Source organism: Gambusia affinis, linkage group LG11, assembly GCF_019740435.1.
Source record: "Gambusia affinis linkage group LG11, SWU_Gaff_1.0, whole genome shotgun sequence".
Classification (NCBI taxonomy): Eukaryota; Metazoa; Chordata; class Actinopteri; order Cyprinodontiformes; family Poeciliidae; genus Gambusia; species Gambusia affinis.
In genome coordinates this window covers 6950622-6963310 of record NC_057878.1, presented here as the reverse complement: position 1 = coordinate 6963310, position 12689 = coordinate 6950622, and the positions used below count along the sequence as shown (strand labels likewise).

The following is a 12689-nucleotide window of genomic DNA, read 5'->3' as shown; positions in this document are numbered from 1 at the left end:
AAGTTTTGGCACATCCACACATTTATCTGTTCTAAGCATAGAGCTGTGTATCATCTGCATAGTTATGGTAGCTAATATTATTTCCTGTTATAACCTGAGCTGGTGGGAGCATATAGATATTAAATAAGAGGGTCTTAGGATTGAACCTTGGGGTACCCCACATGTGACCTTTGACCTCTTTGATGAGAAGTTTCCAATTGAAACAAAGAAATCCCTGTTCTTTATGTAAGATTCAAACGAGTTAAGCACTGGACCGGAGAGTCCGACCCAACTCTCCAGTCGATTCAGTAATATTTCATGGTCAACAGTGTCAAAAGCTGCACTGAGGTCCAACAGAACCAGCACTGTGGTTCTCCCACAGTCCGTATTTATATGGATGTCATTGAACACTTTTACGAGGGCAGTTTCTGTGCTGTGGTGAGACCGGAAACCAGATTGGAAGGAGTCAAAGCAGTTGGTTATCGTTAGGAAGCTATTTAACTGTTTACACACAACTTTTTCAATAACTTTGCTGATGAATGGGAGGTTGGAGATCGGCCTGTAATTCTGCAGTAGTGATTTGTCTTGATTGTTCTTTTTTATCAGTGGTTTGATTACTGTTGTTTTCAAAGCCTGGGGGAAAACGCCTGATGAGAGCGATGAGTTTACTATTTGGATCAGATCAATAGCAACAACAGGCAGGACTTTCTTAAAGAAATGTGTGGGTAGGACATCCAGACAGCAGGAACTTGATAAGGTGAATCTGTGAGAGGGAGACCAGGTTTATTGGCCCAGTTTAAAATCAATCACTGATTATTGGTTATTTGCTGTGATGTATTTGTGAACAAACCTAATTCAAACACAAAGGTTACACCATATTGTAGCCATGGTAACACAACAATCAAACTATCAAGATGATTCTTTAAACTTTTTACAAAGTAAACTTCCTAATTAAATCTTAAATGTACTTTTTTTTCCCTGTCAGCAGCAAACTTTACGGAAATTTTAGACTATATTTACGTCGGATTTCCCCATGTGATGGCAATGATGTAGTAGGATCCAGTTAGATTATTGATTAATATGGGTTGGTGCTGTGTTGTTGTACAGTGTTTTTGTTCAATGTGCCCCTTTCTTAAATTTTAGCCCCTGCCCCTCCAAAGGTCTCTGCACGGCCCTGCTCATTCCCCAGGGGTTCCTCTCTGACAGCCGTCTCACTTTTGGTTCCCCGACTCTCTTTCCCGGCCCCGTCATTCTGCAGGCCGTCCCTAACTGGGCTTAATTGGACGCATTAGCTTGGAGCACTAGCAGGAGTTCAGCCTGTTTCCAGTTAATCATGAGCAGACTTCTCAAACGGCCGGCCCAGTGGGGAGAAAAAGGCCCCAGGGACCAACTCTCAGCCCTGCAAAGACGGCTGGGAGAGTCTGAGTGCTGGTCTCTTGAGAATCCCAGCAGGAGATTTTTTATTTTTCTCCAAAACACTGGGTTCTTCCAAAGAGGAAGAGAGGCACACATATGATTTTTTTTAACTGAGTTTGACTCTCTGGACAGCTGAGTATACAGTGCTTTCCAGTCCTACAGCTAATAATCAATGACTACGATCCATTACTCATCAGCTCACATTTGCAGTCATCCCATGACATCCTGCTGTTAAAGGTGAAGTGTTGCTTTATGTCTAGTCTTTGAAGGCGCTGTAATAAAAGTAGACAGTTATTTTTAACAGCGCTCACAAACGATTTGAAAAGCCAATTAAACATCCAGAGCAAAAACGGCAGATTAATATCCTGATGCCAGAGTCCAGACACGTTGTTAAACGGCCTGGTGGGTTTTAGCGGCTCGCTTCAGGATTTATCCGGCCACGCGGCCCGGCTCATCCGTTTTGATATAGCGTGCCGTCAGGTGTCCGCGGCAATGAAATAAACAGCAGCCCCCCGTCGTCTGACTTGTCAAGGCGATTCCCAGGTGGGCATGAATCTGCGGTTCAAATATGTCCCCTATAACATATTGAAAGGCTATTCGGGGAGCCGACAGCTACACGCATTCACACGCTCGTTGTTATATGTCTGGCCATCCACCATATTTGTAGACTCTCTCTCTCTCTACCTGGCTGTCATGGCTTCACAGTAGCTGTTTCCGAAATGAGCTTTTCTCCGCTTATGACAGGGCCTCATGGACTTTTACAGAGCTGCGGTTAAAGCAGTCACTGTTTCTGGCCAGCTGAGAGGACAGGAAGAGCTGGCTGAAGAGAAACGGTCAGGAGGAGAGAGAAAGGGACATGACGGCGTAACATCTATTACTGCTACATTATTGAGCCTTTAAATGCTGAAAGTGGGTTCTGGGGCAAGAAGTTGATTGAAGAAAATCGAATGGCTGTAAAGTTTTATTTTGTCCCATAGTCTCTCTGTATAAACAGTATATAAGTAATTAGAATTTCTCTTAAATTTCGTGTTGTTTTTGATGGAAACTCTAAACTGTGCGGCCTGGAGTGATTTGCAAAAGTATTCTCACCAATCAACTTTTCTACAAAACTTTACATTACATTCTTTGGGGGGATTTTTATGTTCAAAGCAGTACATTTGTTTTGGGTTGTTGTTTTGTTTTACAGAATTTTCCATATAAAAATTTGAAAATTGTGATAATCGATTAACCAATCTACTGGTTGTAGCTTCATTCTCTGTTGTTACCTCGTCTGACATTGCTCTCAGTTTCTGCCTTAAATATTGCAAAAAACCCTCAAAGGTTAAGTTTTATCTCAAAGTAACTTTTTTTTTACAAAAACGTTGAAGTAACATTTTGGTTTGGCCATCTTGTCGACATTCTGCCTGAAGCTGTCGCTAGCATAGCAAAACATTTCCTGCTATGCTGCATTTGTTTGAAAAGTGAGATTCACTATTGATTCCCGTTCACAATTGCACTGCAACAAGAACAAACTCTTATAAACTCATTTGTGAGTTTCCACTTCCATTTTAATTTTAATTAATGCCACTTTTTGATGAATTCAGATGTAAATGTATCTTCACCCAACACCAGAAGCCCTTCAATCTGCCTCCAGGCTCACTGAAAGCCACTAAGCGTCATATTCCTGCCACCATCCTTCTTTGATAATTGCCCCATCCTTGAATTATGCACTTATTAATTTTTACGCTCAGCTAAACCCTGTAATGGCGTGTGCTATAGTCGAGTGTGTTGGTAATCAGAAAGCCGAATGAGAAATCCTCGGCCGTGATGACGAAGCAGAACCACACAGCAAAGTCAATGCGAATGCAATATGGCCGACCTTGAGCCAAAACGGCGACGAGCTCCTCCCGACGTCGCGGGGAAATAGCGATTATGTTCACTGAGCTGTGAATGCGCGGCCGACCTCATTATGATTATTGTTCCATTTGTTGCCGAGATGGCGCTCGGCGTTGATGTAATGGAGTCGCTTCATGGACGAAAAATGACACGCACGCAAGGTGACAGTCAGTTGGCCGAGATGGAAGCTGTCTGTATTCCCGCTTCGCCGTGCAGCGCCGCTCCCTGAACGTGTGCGCTCCCTCGTTCCTGTCGGTTGTGCTGACTAAGCCGTTATGCCTTTATGAGATGTAAACTGACCTCGGGTTCACTGGGGCTCTCTAGCCCTGCTGGCACGAAGACCTCTAACAACAGTAACACACGGAGCTTTCCTCCGTCTCCAGGCTGAACAGCACAGGCCTCTCTCCAAATAAACTGCGAGAGCCTGGGCCAGGAAAGAAGAAACAAGAACTTATTTTTTTCTTCTTTTTTCCAGAGGTATTGAGGGCGAAGCTGCAGTTCTGTAATCAGTGAGTTTAGAGAGGGAAGGAGGGCAAATAGAGAGCGGGATGCAGAGAGCGAAGGGAAGGGAAGCTTTTGAGAGGAAGAGGAGTTATTCAGTTGATTCCTTTTATTCGATGTTCCTCAGGCATCCTGATCAGCTCCGGCGGCTTAGCCTCGTCATTAACAGCTTTGGATTTAATTAGCAGTCATTAAGCCTCTGTTTTACTGGAGGAGCTCACGAATATTTAATCACTGTTTGGGTAATGTACCACGCATAGCGTTGTTGATGTGAATGCAGAGGGGAGAAACATTTTATGCGTTTAACGCTCTTTTATCGGTGCGCTGCAGCCGTAACAGATGCGGCCTAAACATTTAGACTTACACCAGGATTTCACGTTCTCCAACTTTCATCTTCTTTCCTAAGAGATTTGACACTGAGCAAATGAATAAAGTAAATAGTGGCAAAAATATAACATTGTTATTGGAGCTGCTTCACAAAGCAGGGGCAGAGCTAACAAAGCAATCAAATCTAATCAATGCAAAGTATTGCAGGCCAGCGATGATCCATAGTTAATTTTTACAAGATAACATCACTTGGATCTGAAAATTTCATCTCCCCTGACTTGTATTCCAGTTGCAAATTTGAAAACCGGTGGGACTTGATAACTGTTGTCATGATTCAGTGTGTTGATTGGAACCGAAAGGCACACAAACAGAGGTGAGCAACCTTCTAATGAAAGAAAAATTAGACAAGAACTTGCAATGTAAGAACGGGAACACTGGGAGCGAGGGGCAGGAACAAACGGGAACTGGGTTTTTGAAGTCAACAACAGGATCCAGCAAGGAGTGACTGAAGGAGAGGGGGTTAGATAGTGGGATGTTGATTGGTGGCACAATGGACTGGTACTAATTAGGAAACAAGTTGCAGCTGTGAGGAGAGAGCAGAAGGCAAGCTGAGGGAGAGAAAGGAAGAGATGGCACAAATAGGGTGAAGAAAGAATAACTAAACACAAGGAATGAAAATAAACTGAAATAGCTATGAACAGATGGATGTGATCAAAACATAAAGCACAAATGATCAAAAACTATGAAGCCAGGACAAGACAAAATGACCCAAAATCCTAACCAGACCCAATCAGTCTAAAATCAAATCGATACTCTGAGTTGTTTTGCATCTAATCGGCAAAGGATCTTGTCATAAATACATGTGCAGATTGCTGCGTGCCACTGATTTAACGTCAAACAAGAAGACAGAAGAGCTTTTTATAACGTCCAAATCTCTTACTACCTGAACACAGCTGACATATGAAATGTTGGGGTTGGAAGTGATGAGAGATTTTTCAACTTTTCAAGCTGTTTTTTTTTTATGTTGAAGGTCATGACAAACTACTGCGAGGTTGTTTGTGTCTGCGTACGCACTTTGTGAGCCTTGTGAACAAACTAAATTTTATTTTTTTATTTTTTTATTTACCATTAAGAGTCTATATTTAAATACTGTGGCTGAAATACAGTTAGACCTACTGAATGAGTCACACGAATTCATCTGACCTTAGCAAAGTATTTAGTGTTCACCTTGTTTCATGTATCCTATAAATCCTGGAGAGTTACTTACATTAAAGTCAAGACAAACATCCCATTTTGGGAGTTAATTGTTGGCTCGTTATTTATTTACAAAGCCAGTTGTGTTAAACACACAGTATTTAGCTGTACCGATGTGACAGAGAGAGAGAGACAAGCAACTTTGGTTTAAAACAAAAAAAGAAAAAGAAACTCTTAAGTATTAAGCGTACTCTCCATTAAAAGTCCTTTTTTACTGGTCTGACGCGTTATTTCTTTTTTTTTTTATCTCATTTTTCATTAGCTATAACAGGAAAATATAAACGTTTCACTTTTAAACGGGAAAAAAACTGACGCAGATAGTTTGCCTTCCCTTTTGTTAATCTTTCCCATTTCTTTGCTCGTCTTTCCAGGCTGTGCTTGGAGGCCAGGGACCCCTACTGCGGCTGGGACTTCAGGCAGCGCAAATGCACAACGCTGGAGGAAAGCTCCAACATGAGCCAGTGGAAACAGAACATCACCGTTTGTCCGGTGAGGCCGGCCTCGCTCGCTGCGTTTACTGCACGCATCCAGTGGGCTTTGTGTCGTTCGGCCCCCACACTCAGCAGATTGTTTATCTCCGCAACACGTCAGCGTTTACATCACTGCGTCTGTCTCCTGTTGAAATGTCAATAAGCAGTGGCGACCCTGAGCCGCTTTCTTGTCTCGTCGTCCTTCTATGTGGGAGCTTAGTTAACTCTGCCCAATGAACTGGACTCGCATTGTTTTTCTTTGTAATTACTTAGTGTTTGTTTCTTGGCAATTATGTGATTTCATATCAGAGATAAACGAAAAATTGTAAAACAGGAAAATTCAAATTTTCCATGATTGGAGGCGTAAATGCACAGCAAAAAACACCAAATCTTACCAAGTAATTTTAGTCTTGTTTCTAGTCCAGTTATCTTCTTACACTGGAAATAAGTGAAAACAAACATATAAGTATCTCTTCAGTAGGAGCTCGTTTTAAATAAATATTAATAATGGTGGAAAAAGTATTTCAGATAAATTTACTTATTATAGGTGAAATAATCTGCTAATGGGACAAATACTTTTTCACCATGATTAAGGGATTATTGCTCAAAACAAACTTCTATATCTTGCTGATTAATTAAAGTTTACTAAGATATTTGCATTATAAATTAGACAAAAATACTTTCTTAAGATTGTATGTGTGCAATGTTAAAACTAAGCTATTCTCTATGATTGTAAAGTCTGAATGTTCCAAAAAGAGAAAAAAAAGATTCTGAGATTCTTCAGGACAGCTTTAGAAGATAAATGAATCTGTTTTTACGAAACAATATCAAATAAGCAAGTTTGTAAAAACCTGTGTCAATTGTCTTCCTCGAAAATTCACTTCACTTATAACAAGACAAGCAGACTCTGTCACTGATGCCCTGTGAAAATGATGCATGTCTTCCAGCTGCGGAACCAGACCTTGGATGGCGGCTTCGGGTCCTGGACTCCCTGGCACCCCTGCAGCAACGACGATGCGCTGGACGGCATGAGCTCCTGTTTGTGTCGCTCCAGGTCGTGCGACAGCCCCGCCCCTCGGTGCGGGGGCAAAACCTGTGAAGGGCCAACCATCGAAGTCTCAAACTGCTCCAGGTCAGAAGAAAAGATGTGTTCATTTCAGTCGTAATATAATTTGTGCTGAGTTATAAACTAGGACCTCTCCAAAGTTATATCCACTCAAAACGGCGTAAAGTCACACACATGCATTTCAAATTAAATGCACACAATTAGAAACTCATTCCTTGGCATCGTAAAGGAGATTTTCCCTGCTTAAACCTTAAGATTGGCTCCTGACTGTTGAAGTGAGCGTGGACATTATGATCAAATTTAACGAGCCTGCTGAAGCCTTGAGACGACTGTAGCAAGTCGTGAGTCTGGTAAGGGATTCAAGGATTTCTTAAAGGCCTTTCAAATCAGTCATTCTGCTATACATGAAGCAATATACAGATGGAGGACATGCAAAGTAACTTCCAACATGTTTAAGTCTGGCTTTCCTGGCATGTTTATTCCACAATCACACTGAAAGGTGCTAAAAGAAGGAATGGGAAAAACTTTCTTCAGAGACGGACTACAACTGTCAGACTACGGTTATCAAAGCCAAAGAGGATAAGAGTTCTTCAGGTGATAGAACCTGCTCTTTAACCTTATAGTAGAACTATTAGAATTTAAACAACAGGTCCCAAGTGTTTATCTGTCTTTAAAAAGGCGTGTTTTCTGTCAACAAGAAAATCCGTGCACCCCACTGCAAAGATTGTAATAATTCCAAAAATCCTTGTCTCAACAGCAGGGGAAATGTGGTTGGGTTTTCCTAGGTGGTCAATTAATATTTAACAATTACAATGATGTTTATCCACTAATTGTGGTCTGTTCATTCAAGTCTGAATATTCTAAAAGAATTAATATATCTAGCAGCTCCTGCAGAAATGAAGCAGTAGAGGCTTTGGTCCAGTTAAAGTCAGTCTGTTGTACTTTCAAACGATAACCAGAAACAGGTGTGACACTTATCCTTTTGTGAAATAAAGTTTTAGATCTTGCAACTGCTTTCAAACTGTTGCAGAAACATTTATATTAAAACGTTCCAGATTGTTTGCTGTGTTATTGATCCCGTTTTGATGGCAATGTTCCTGCCAGTGTTTTACCAGGAATCCCCCAGGTTGTTTTCCAGACAGTAAACTCTCTGCGAATAACCAACCGATCTCTGAACGGCGTTTTTATTCAACGACTTACAAACATTTAACATATTATATTTGGCAAACAGCTCAATTCATTCATTAACGATACAATTTTTTTTATTTTTGTTTTTATTGTAGCACACAGAAGCTGATTAAGTTGGCATTTCCTGCAACTAGATTTCCTGCAACTAGATTTTCTGAACGTAAGAATGATGAGGGTTTAGTGAGTAACCCCATACACTATAAATCAGGGCTGGGCGCTCCTGGTCCTGGAGGGTCGGTGTCCTGCAACTCTTAGAGTCTCCCTGATCCAACACACCTGAATCCAACAGCTGAATCACCTCCCCAGTGCAGTCAGGTTCTCCAGAGACCTGCTAATGACCTCATCGTTTAACTCAGGTGTGTTGAAGTAGAGACACATCTAAAAGTTGCAAGAGAACCGGACCCTCCAGGACCAGGAGTTGCCCACCCCTGATATAAACCTTGCTGGGTTCATTTCAACACAGTTTGAGTTATTCTACCAACCCAGTATCTGGTTATGAATGGACAAATTCTCCAATGGATTGATTTAGTGCAGCAGTGTTGGCACACTGGGTTAGGCTTTCAACACCAAAAATATGTTCAACACCACCAAGGTGCAGGTTGAAAAGACATAACCTATTAACCTAGATTGCAAAAACTTTGCAATCTAGAATGAAAATTTTTTTAATCTTAAATAATTAAGAAAAATGAAAACCCTTCCGTGTCTATTAATACTTTACTGGTAAACATCTGAATCTGCATATTAGAATTTATCTTCTGTACAGAACACTGTATGAAATATAACTGGGTGATAAAGACATTATTGTTGCCTCTTGTTGGGGCTGGAGTGGGTATTATAGGTCGGGGGCGTTCCAGTTGCAAATTGGAAAACCACTAATTAAGTTTGCACTTAATGGATTTGCTCATTAAGTGGTGCTACATACTTTGAAGAACCCACATAGCAATGTATTTCTCTTTGCGTTGTGAAAACATTCATAACTAGAAGTTATGCAGTATAATTTGCATGGCTGATTTCATGGGACGTGGTTGTTGCATGTATAATTTAAAATGGCCGCCTGTGAAGATTTGATGAGCCCTCTTCTTGTCTTGTCTCAAATCCAAACAAACTGGACTCGGTGCTTGATTAAAATCACAAAGCTATGATTACAGATTGTTTCACTGGCGTCACACCATAATTGTAGCATTGATTCTGATGACAGGAGGTTCTAGTTTGTTATTTCGGTGACATCATGTTTCCCCCGGAGAAATTCCTCACTTCCTTTGTCTTCAGCAGAATGGGCCAATCACAGAACAGAGACAAAGAGTTAAAGCCCTTTCATCCCTCTGGATAGCTATGGCAGATTTAATCCTTGGTATGGAAATTAAATTGTGCTTTTGTAGAGAGTGGCAATTAAATCACAAGGAGAGCTTCCCAGGAACAAAGCACTTAAGCAAATTGAGTGAATGTTTCCTAGTCAGAATGAGCTAGGTTTTTTTTCTTCTTCTTCTTCTTCTTGTGTTTCTGCTCGCAGAGGTTCAGAATTAGAGCAGCGAGTTAAAAGGCAGAGCTGAAAAGTTATTTTCGTATCCTCTAATTTGTGAGAAAACAATGTTAAGTCACTAGTAGAAAAATTAGGTTTCTGGATAAAAGCGGCCCCCGAGGTTGCTAACGTCTGCCCGTGCGTCTGTTGCCATAGAAATGGAGGCTGGACACCGTGGTCGTCATGGGGACAGTGCAGCACGACCTGCGGCACGGGCTTTGAGCTGCGCCAGCGGTCGTGTAACAACCCGTCACCCCGGCACGGTGGACGTGTGTGTGTGGGGCCCACCAGGGACGAACGGTAAAATAATCTCTTTTAAATAAACTTTTGCATTGATTCCCTTAGAAAACTACATTTAAAGTTTAATATTTAGAGATAAACAAAAAAGTTTGATACATGTTGTTTAATTCATAGAAGCTGCTTTAACCCTACTTAAGATATTACGTTTTTTGGTACCTGATAGCAAGTATGCTTTGTGGATTCTAAAATCAACAAAATATGGTCATATTTTGCTACTGGACTTTATCTTATTTAGGGAAGTTTCCACATTGTGTGTAAATTATATGGTTGTGCATCATATGAAACAACAGACTCCGTCTTTTCTTAAAACAATTCATATCAAAGAGATTTTTCTGACACCATTTTTACCTCCGTTGCCTGTGTTTGTGCTAAACTCATCCAAAAAATGTTTTTATACAAACTTCTTGAATGTGCAGTTATGTGTTTGAAGACAGACTGGTGCTGAATGGTGGGAGAAAGGTACTTTTAAAATATGTTTCAGGTAATTTAATCCCTGACCAACTGTTGATCTGACTTCGCCGTTAAGTACAATCCAAACTAAATGGAAATTTTCCGGTGACGCTTTGCAAACTTCAGCCACGTTCACCAAACTGAACCCCTCCCACCACCGTCTTCCCAACAGGTTCTGCAACGAGGGCGTGTCGTGTCCTCAGCCCATGTTCTGGACGCCGTGGGCCTCGTGGACCAAGTGCAGCACAGAGTGCGGTGGAGGCGTCCATTCCAGGGTCAGGTCCTGTGAGAATGGCAACACCTGTCCAGGATGTGCACTGGTAGGGAAAACACACACTCACACAAACACACTCTGACCCAGAAAATCAGAACTGGTGGGTGTAGCAAAAAAAAAAAAAAAAAATTAATTAACTGATGCAAAGCCTGGTATTTTAGTGTTAAACATGAGTTTGCATATTTTTGATTCAGCAAGAAGAAAAAAACCCACTATCAAGAAAAGAAAACAAAACAGATGAAGGTTTTGATGACATGCAGCGTCATTATGACTCTTACACAAAAAAAAGAGTCACAACTACAAATGTTTCTGTCAATAAATGCAGCACAGAGTATGATTCTTGTACACATTGACAGAGAAGAATCTAGCAAATAACCCAATCCTGATGTCCTGAACAGCTGAATAATGCTAGTTTATGTTAACCCTTTGAAGTCGACGCCCGCCCTGTGGCGGGCATAACGCTATGCATTTAAAATACGTCTGAAAAAAAAAAAAAGACGCCGTGCGAAGTGTGCATTTCATTTCTGTTGGACAGTAGAGACTTCAAACTTTGTAAAAGTAGTGGTTTTATATTGATTTTGTTTTATATTTACTTCCAAATAAGACCAGGAATATGATCGATTATGTTAGCCATAGCATAGTGCGCATTTTACGCATGGACTCGAAAAAATGGCTTTCGTGTTGCATTCGTTCAGTTTTTGGTCGTAAAACAACTCGCGATTGCACTCAACGTGCGTAAAATGCGCACTATGCTATGGCTAACATGATCGATCATATTCCTGGTTTTATTTGGAAGTAAATATAAAACAAAATCAATATAAAACCACTACTTTTACAAAGTTTGAAGTCTCCACTGTCCAACAGAAATGAAATGCACACTTCGCACGGCGACTTTTCTTTATACAGAAGTCTTTTAAATGCATGACGTCATGCCCGCCACAGGGCGGGCGTCGACCTCAGAGGGTTAAAGGAACTTTATTTATAATAAACATTAGTGACGTTAGTGCACAAAAAAAAGAAAGAAAGAACGTCCATGCCCACATTTGAAGCAAAACCTGTTGAAAGGTTCTCCTTCTTGAAAGATATTTTTAATCTGGAAAACATAGTTTATGACATATTTAGGAAATCTTTCCAAAAGGAAATTCTGACTGAAATCAGAAAATTCTTCTTCAAAAAAAAAAGAAAAGAAAAGAAATCTAATCAAAAATAAAATAAAATTAACTTTATCTCACACTCTACAGCTTCAACTGAATATGGGGAATGTAAATTATTTGACATTTCTTAAATAAAATACACTACTTTTGAAACTTTAGGTTGTTTTAACATTAGACAAAAAATATTTTCACGTGCAAAGAAGCTTCGACTAACGAAGCTTCTTCTAAACGTAAATAAGGCTTTTATTGTATCCAAATTAGAGGTAATAGCCTCAACGGATAGCAATGCATCTGGAGAAAAACCAACACATAGAAAAGGTTTTGATATTTTAATATTTTTTTATATCAGACCAGCTGTCGAACATAGTTGGGTTGATTATTTGAGCTAAAACTGGCTGAAGAAAAACCTCAAGCTTGTAGTCTGAATGTTGAATCAGCTACAGAACAGGTAAAAATATCAATACAGGCCAACAGGAAATGTGTCTCCAGTGAGGTAAAAGGCAGCTAAAGTCACAGCACATTTATACTTTTTATGTAAGCAGGATACAGAATTTCTTTGCGTCCCAATTTAATCTAATCGAGGAAATGCTAGTGTAAAACAAATAACTACTTTTCTGCTTTTCATCCATGAATAAAAACTTGTCTGTAAATTTCCACTGTGTCCTCCAGGAGTACAAGGCCTGCAACCTGGAGGCATGTCCAGAGGTGAAGAGGAACACTCCCTGGACGCCCTGGATGCCGGTCAACGTGACCCAGGGCGGAGCCCGCCAGGAGCAGAGGATGCGCTACATGTGCCGGGCCCACCTGGCCGACCCCCACGAGCTGCAGATCGGACGGAGGAAGGTGGAGACGCGCTTCTGTCCAAATGACGGGACGGTGGTCTGCGATACGGACGGTAAGTGGCAGACGCAAGCAC

General features: G+C 40.9%; 1 protein-coding gene across 5 annotated transcripts in view; it reads left to right on the top strand.

Moving 5' to 3' along the window:
* The window catches only part of sema5ba (sema domain, seven thrombospondin repeats (type 1 and type 1-like), transmembrane domain (TM) and short cytoplasmic domain, (semaphorin) 5Ba), a 229250-nt gene that overhangs the window by 192178 nt on the left and 24383 nt on the right, over nucleotides 1-12689 (top strand). For all 5 annotated transcript variants that reach the window (XM_044132807.1, XM_044132811.1, XM_044132808.1 and 2 more), the window contains 5 exons: nucleotides 5724-5841; nucleotides 6770-6954; nucleotides 9752-9895; nucleotides 10518-10665; nucleotides 12443-12668. In XM_044132807.1, coding sequence (XP_043988742.1) covers nucleotides 5724-5841; nucleotides 6770-6954; nucleotides 9752-9895; nucleotides 10518-10665; nucleotides 12443-12668 — 821 coding nt within the window. The remainder of the gene's footprint in view (nucleotides 1-5723; nucleotides 5842-6769; nucleotides 6955-9751; nucleotides 9896-10517; nucleotides 10666-12442; nucleotides 12669-12689) is intronic.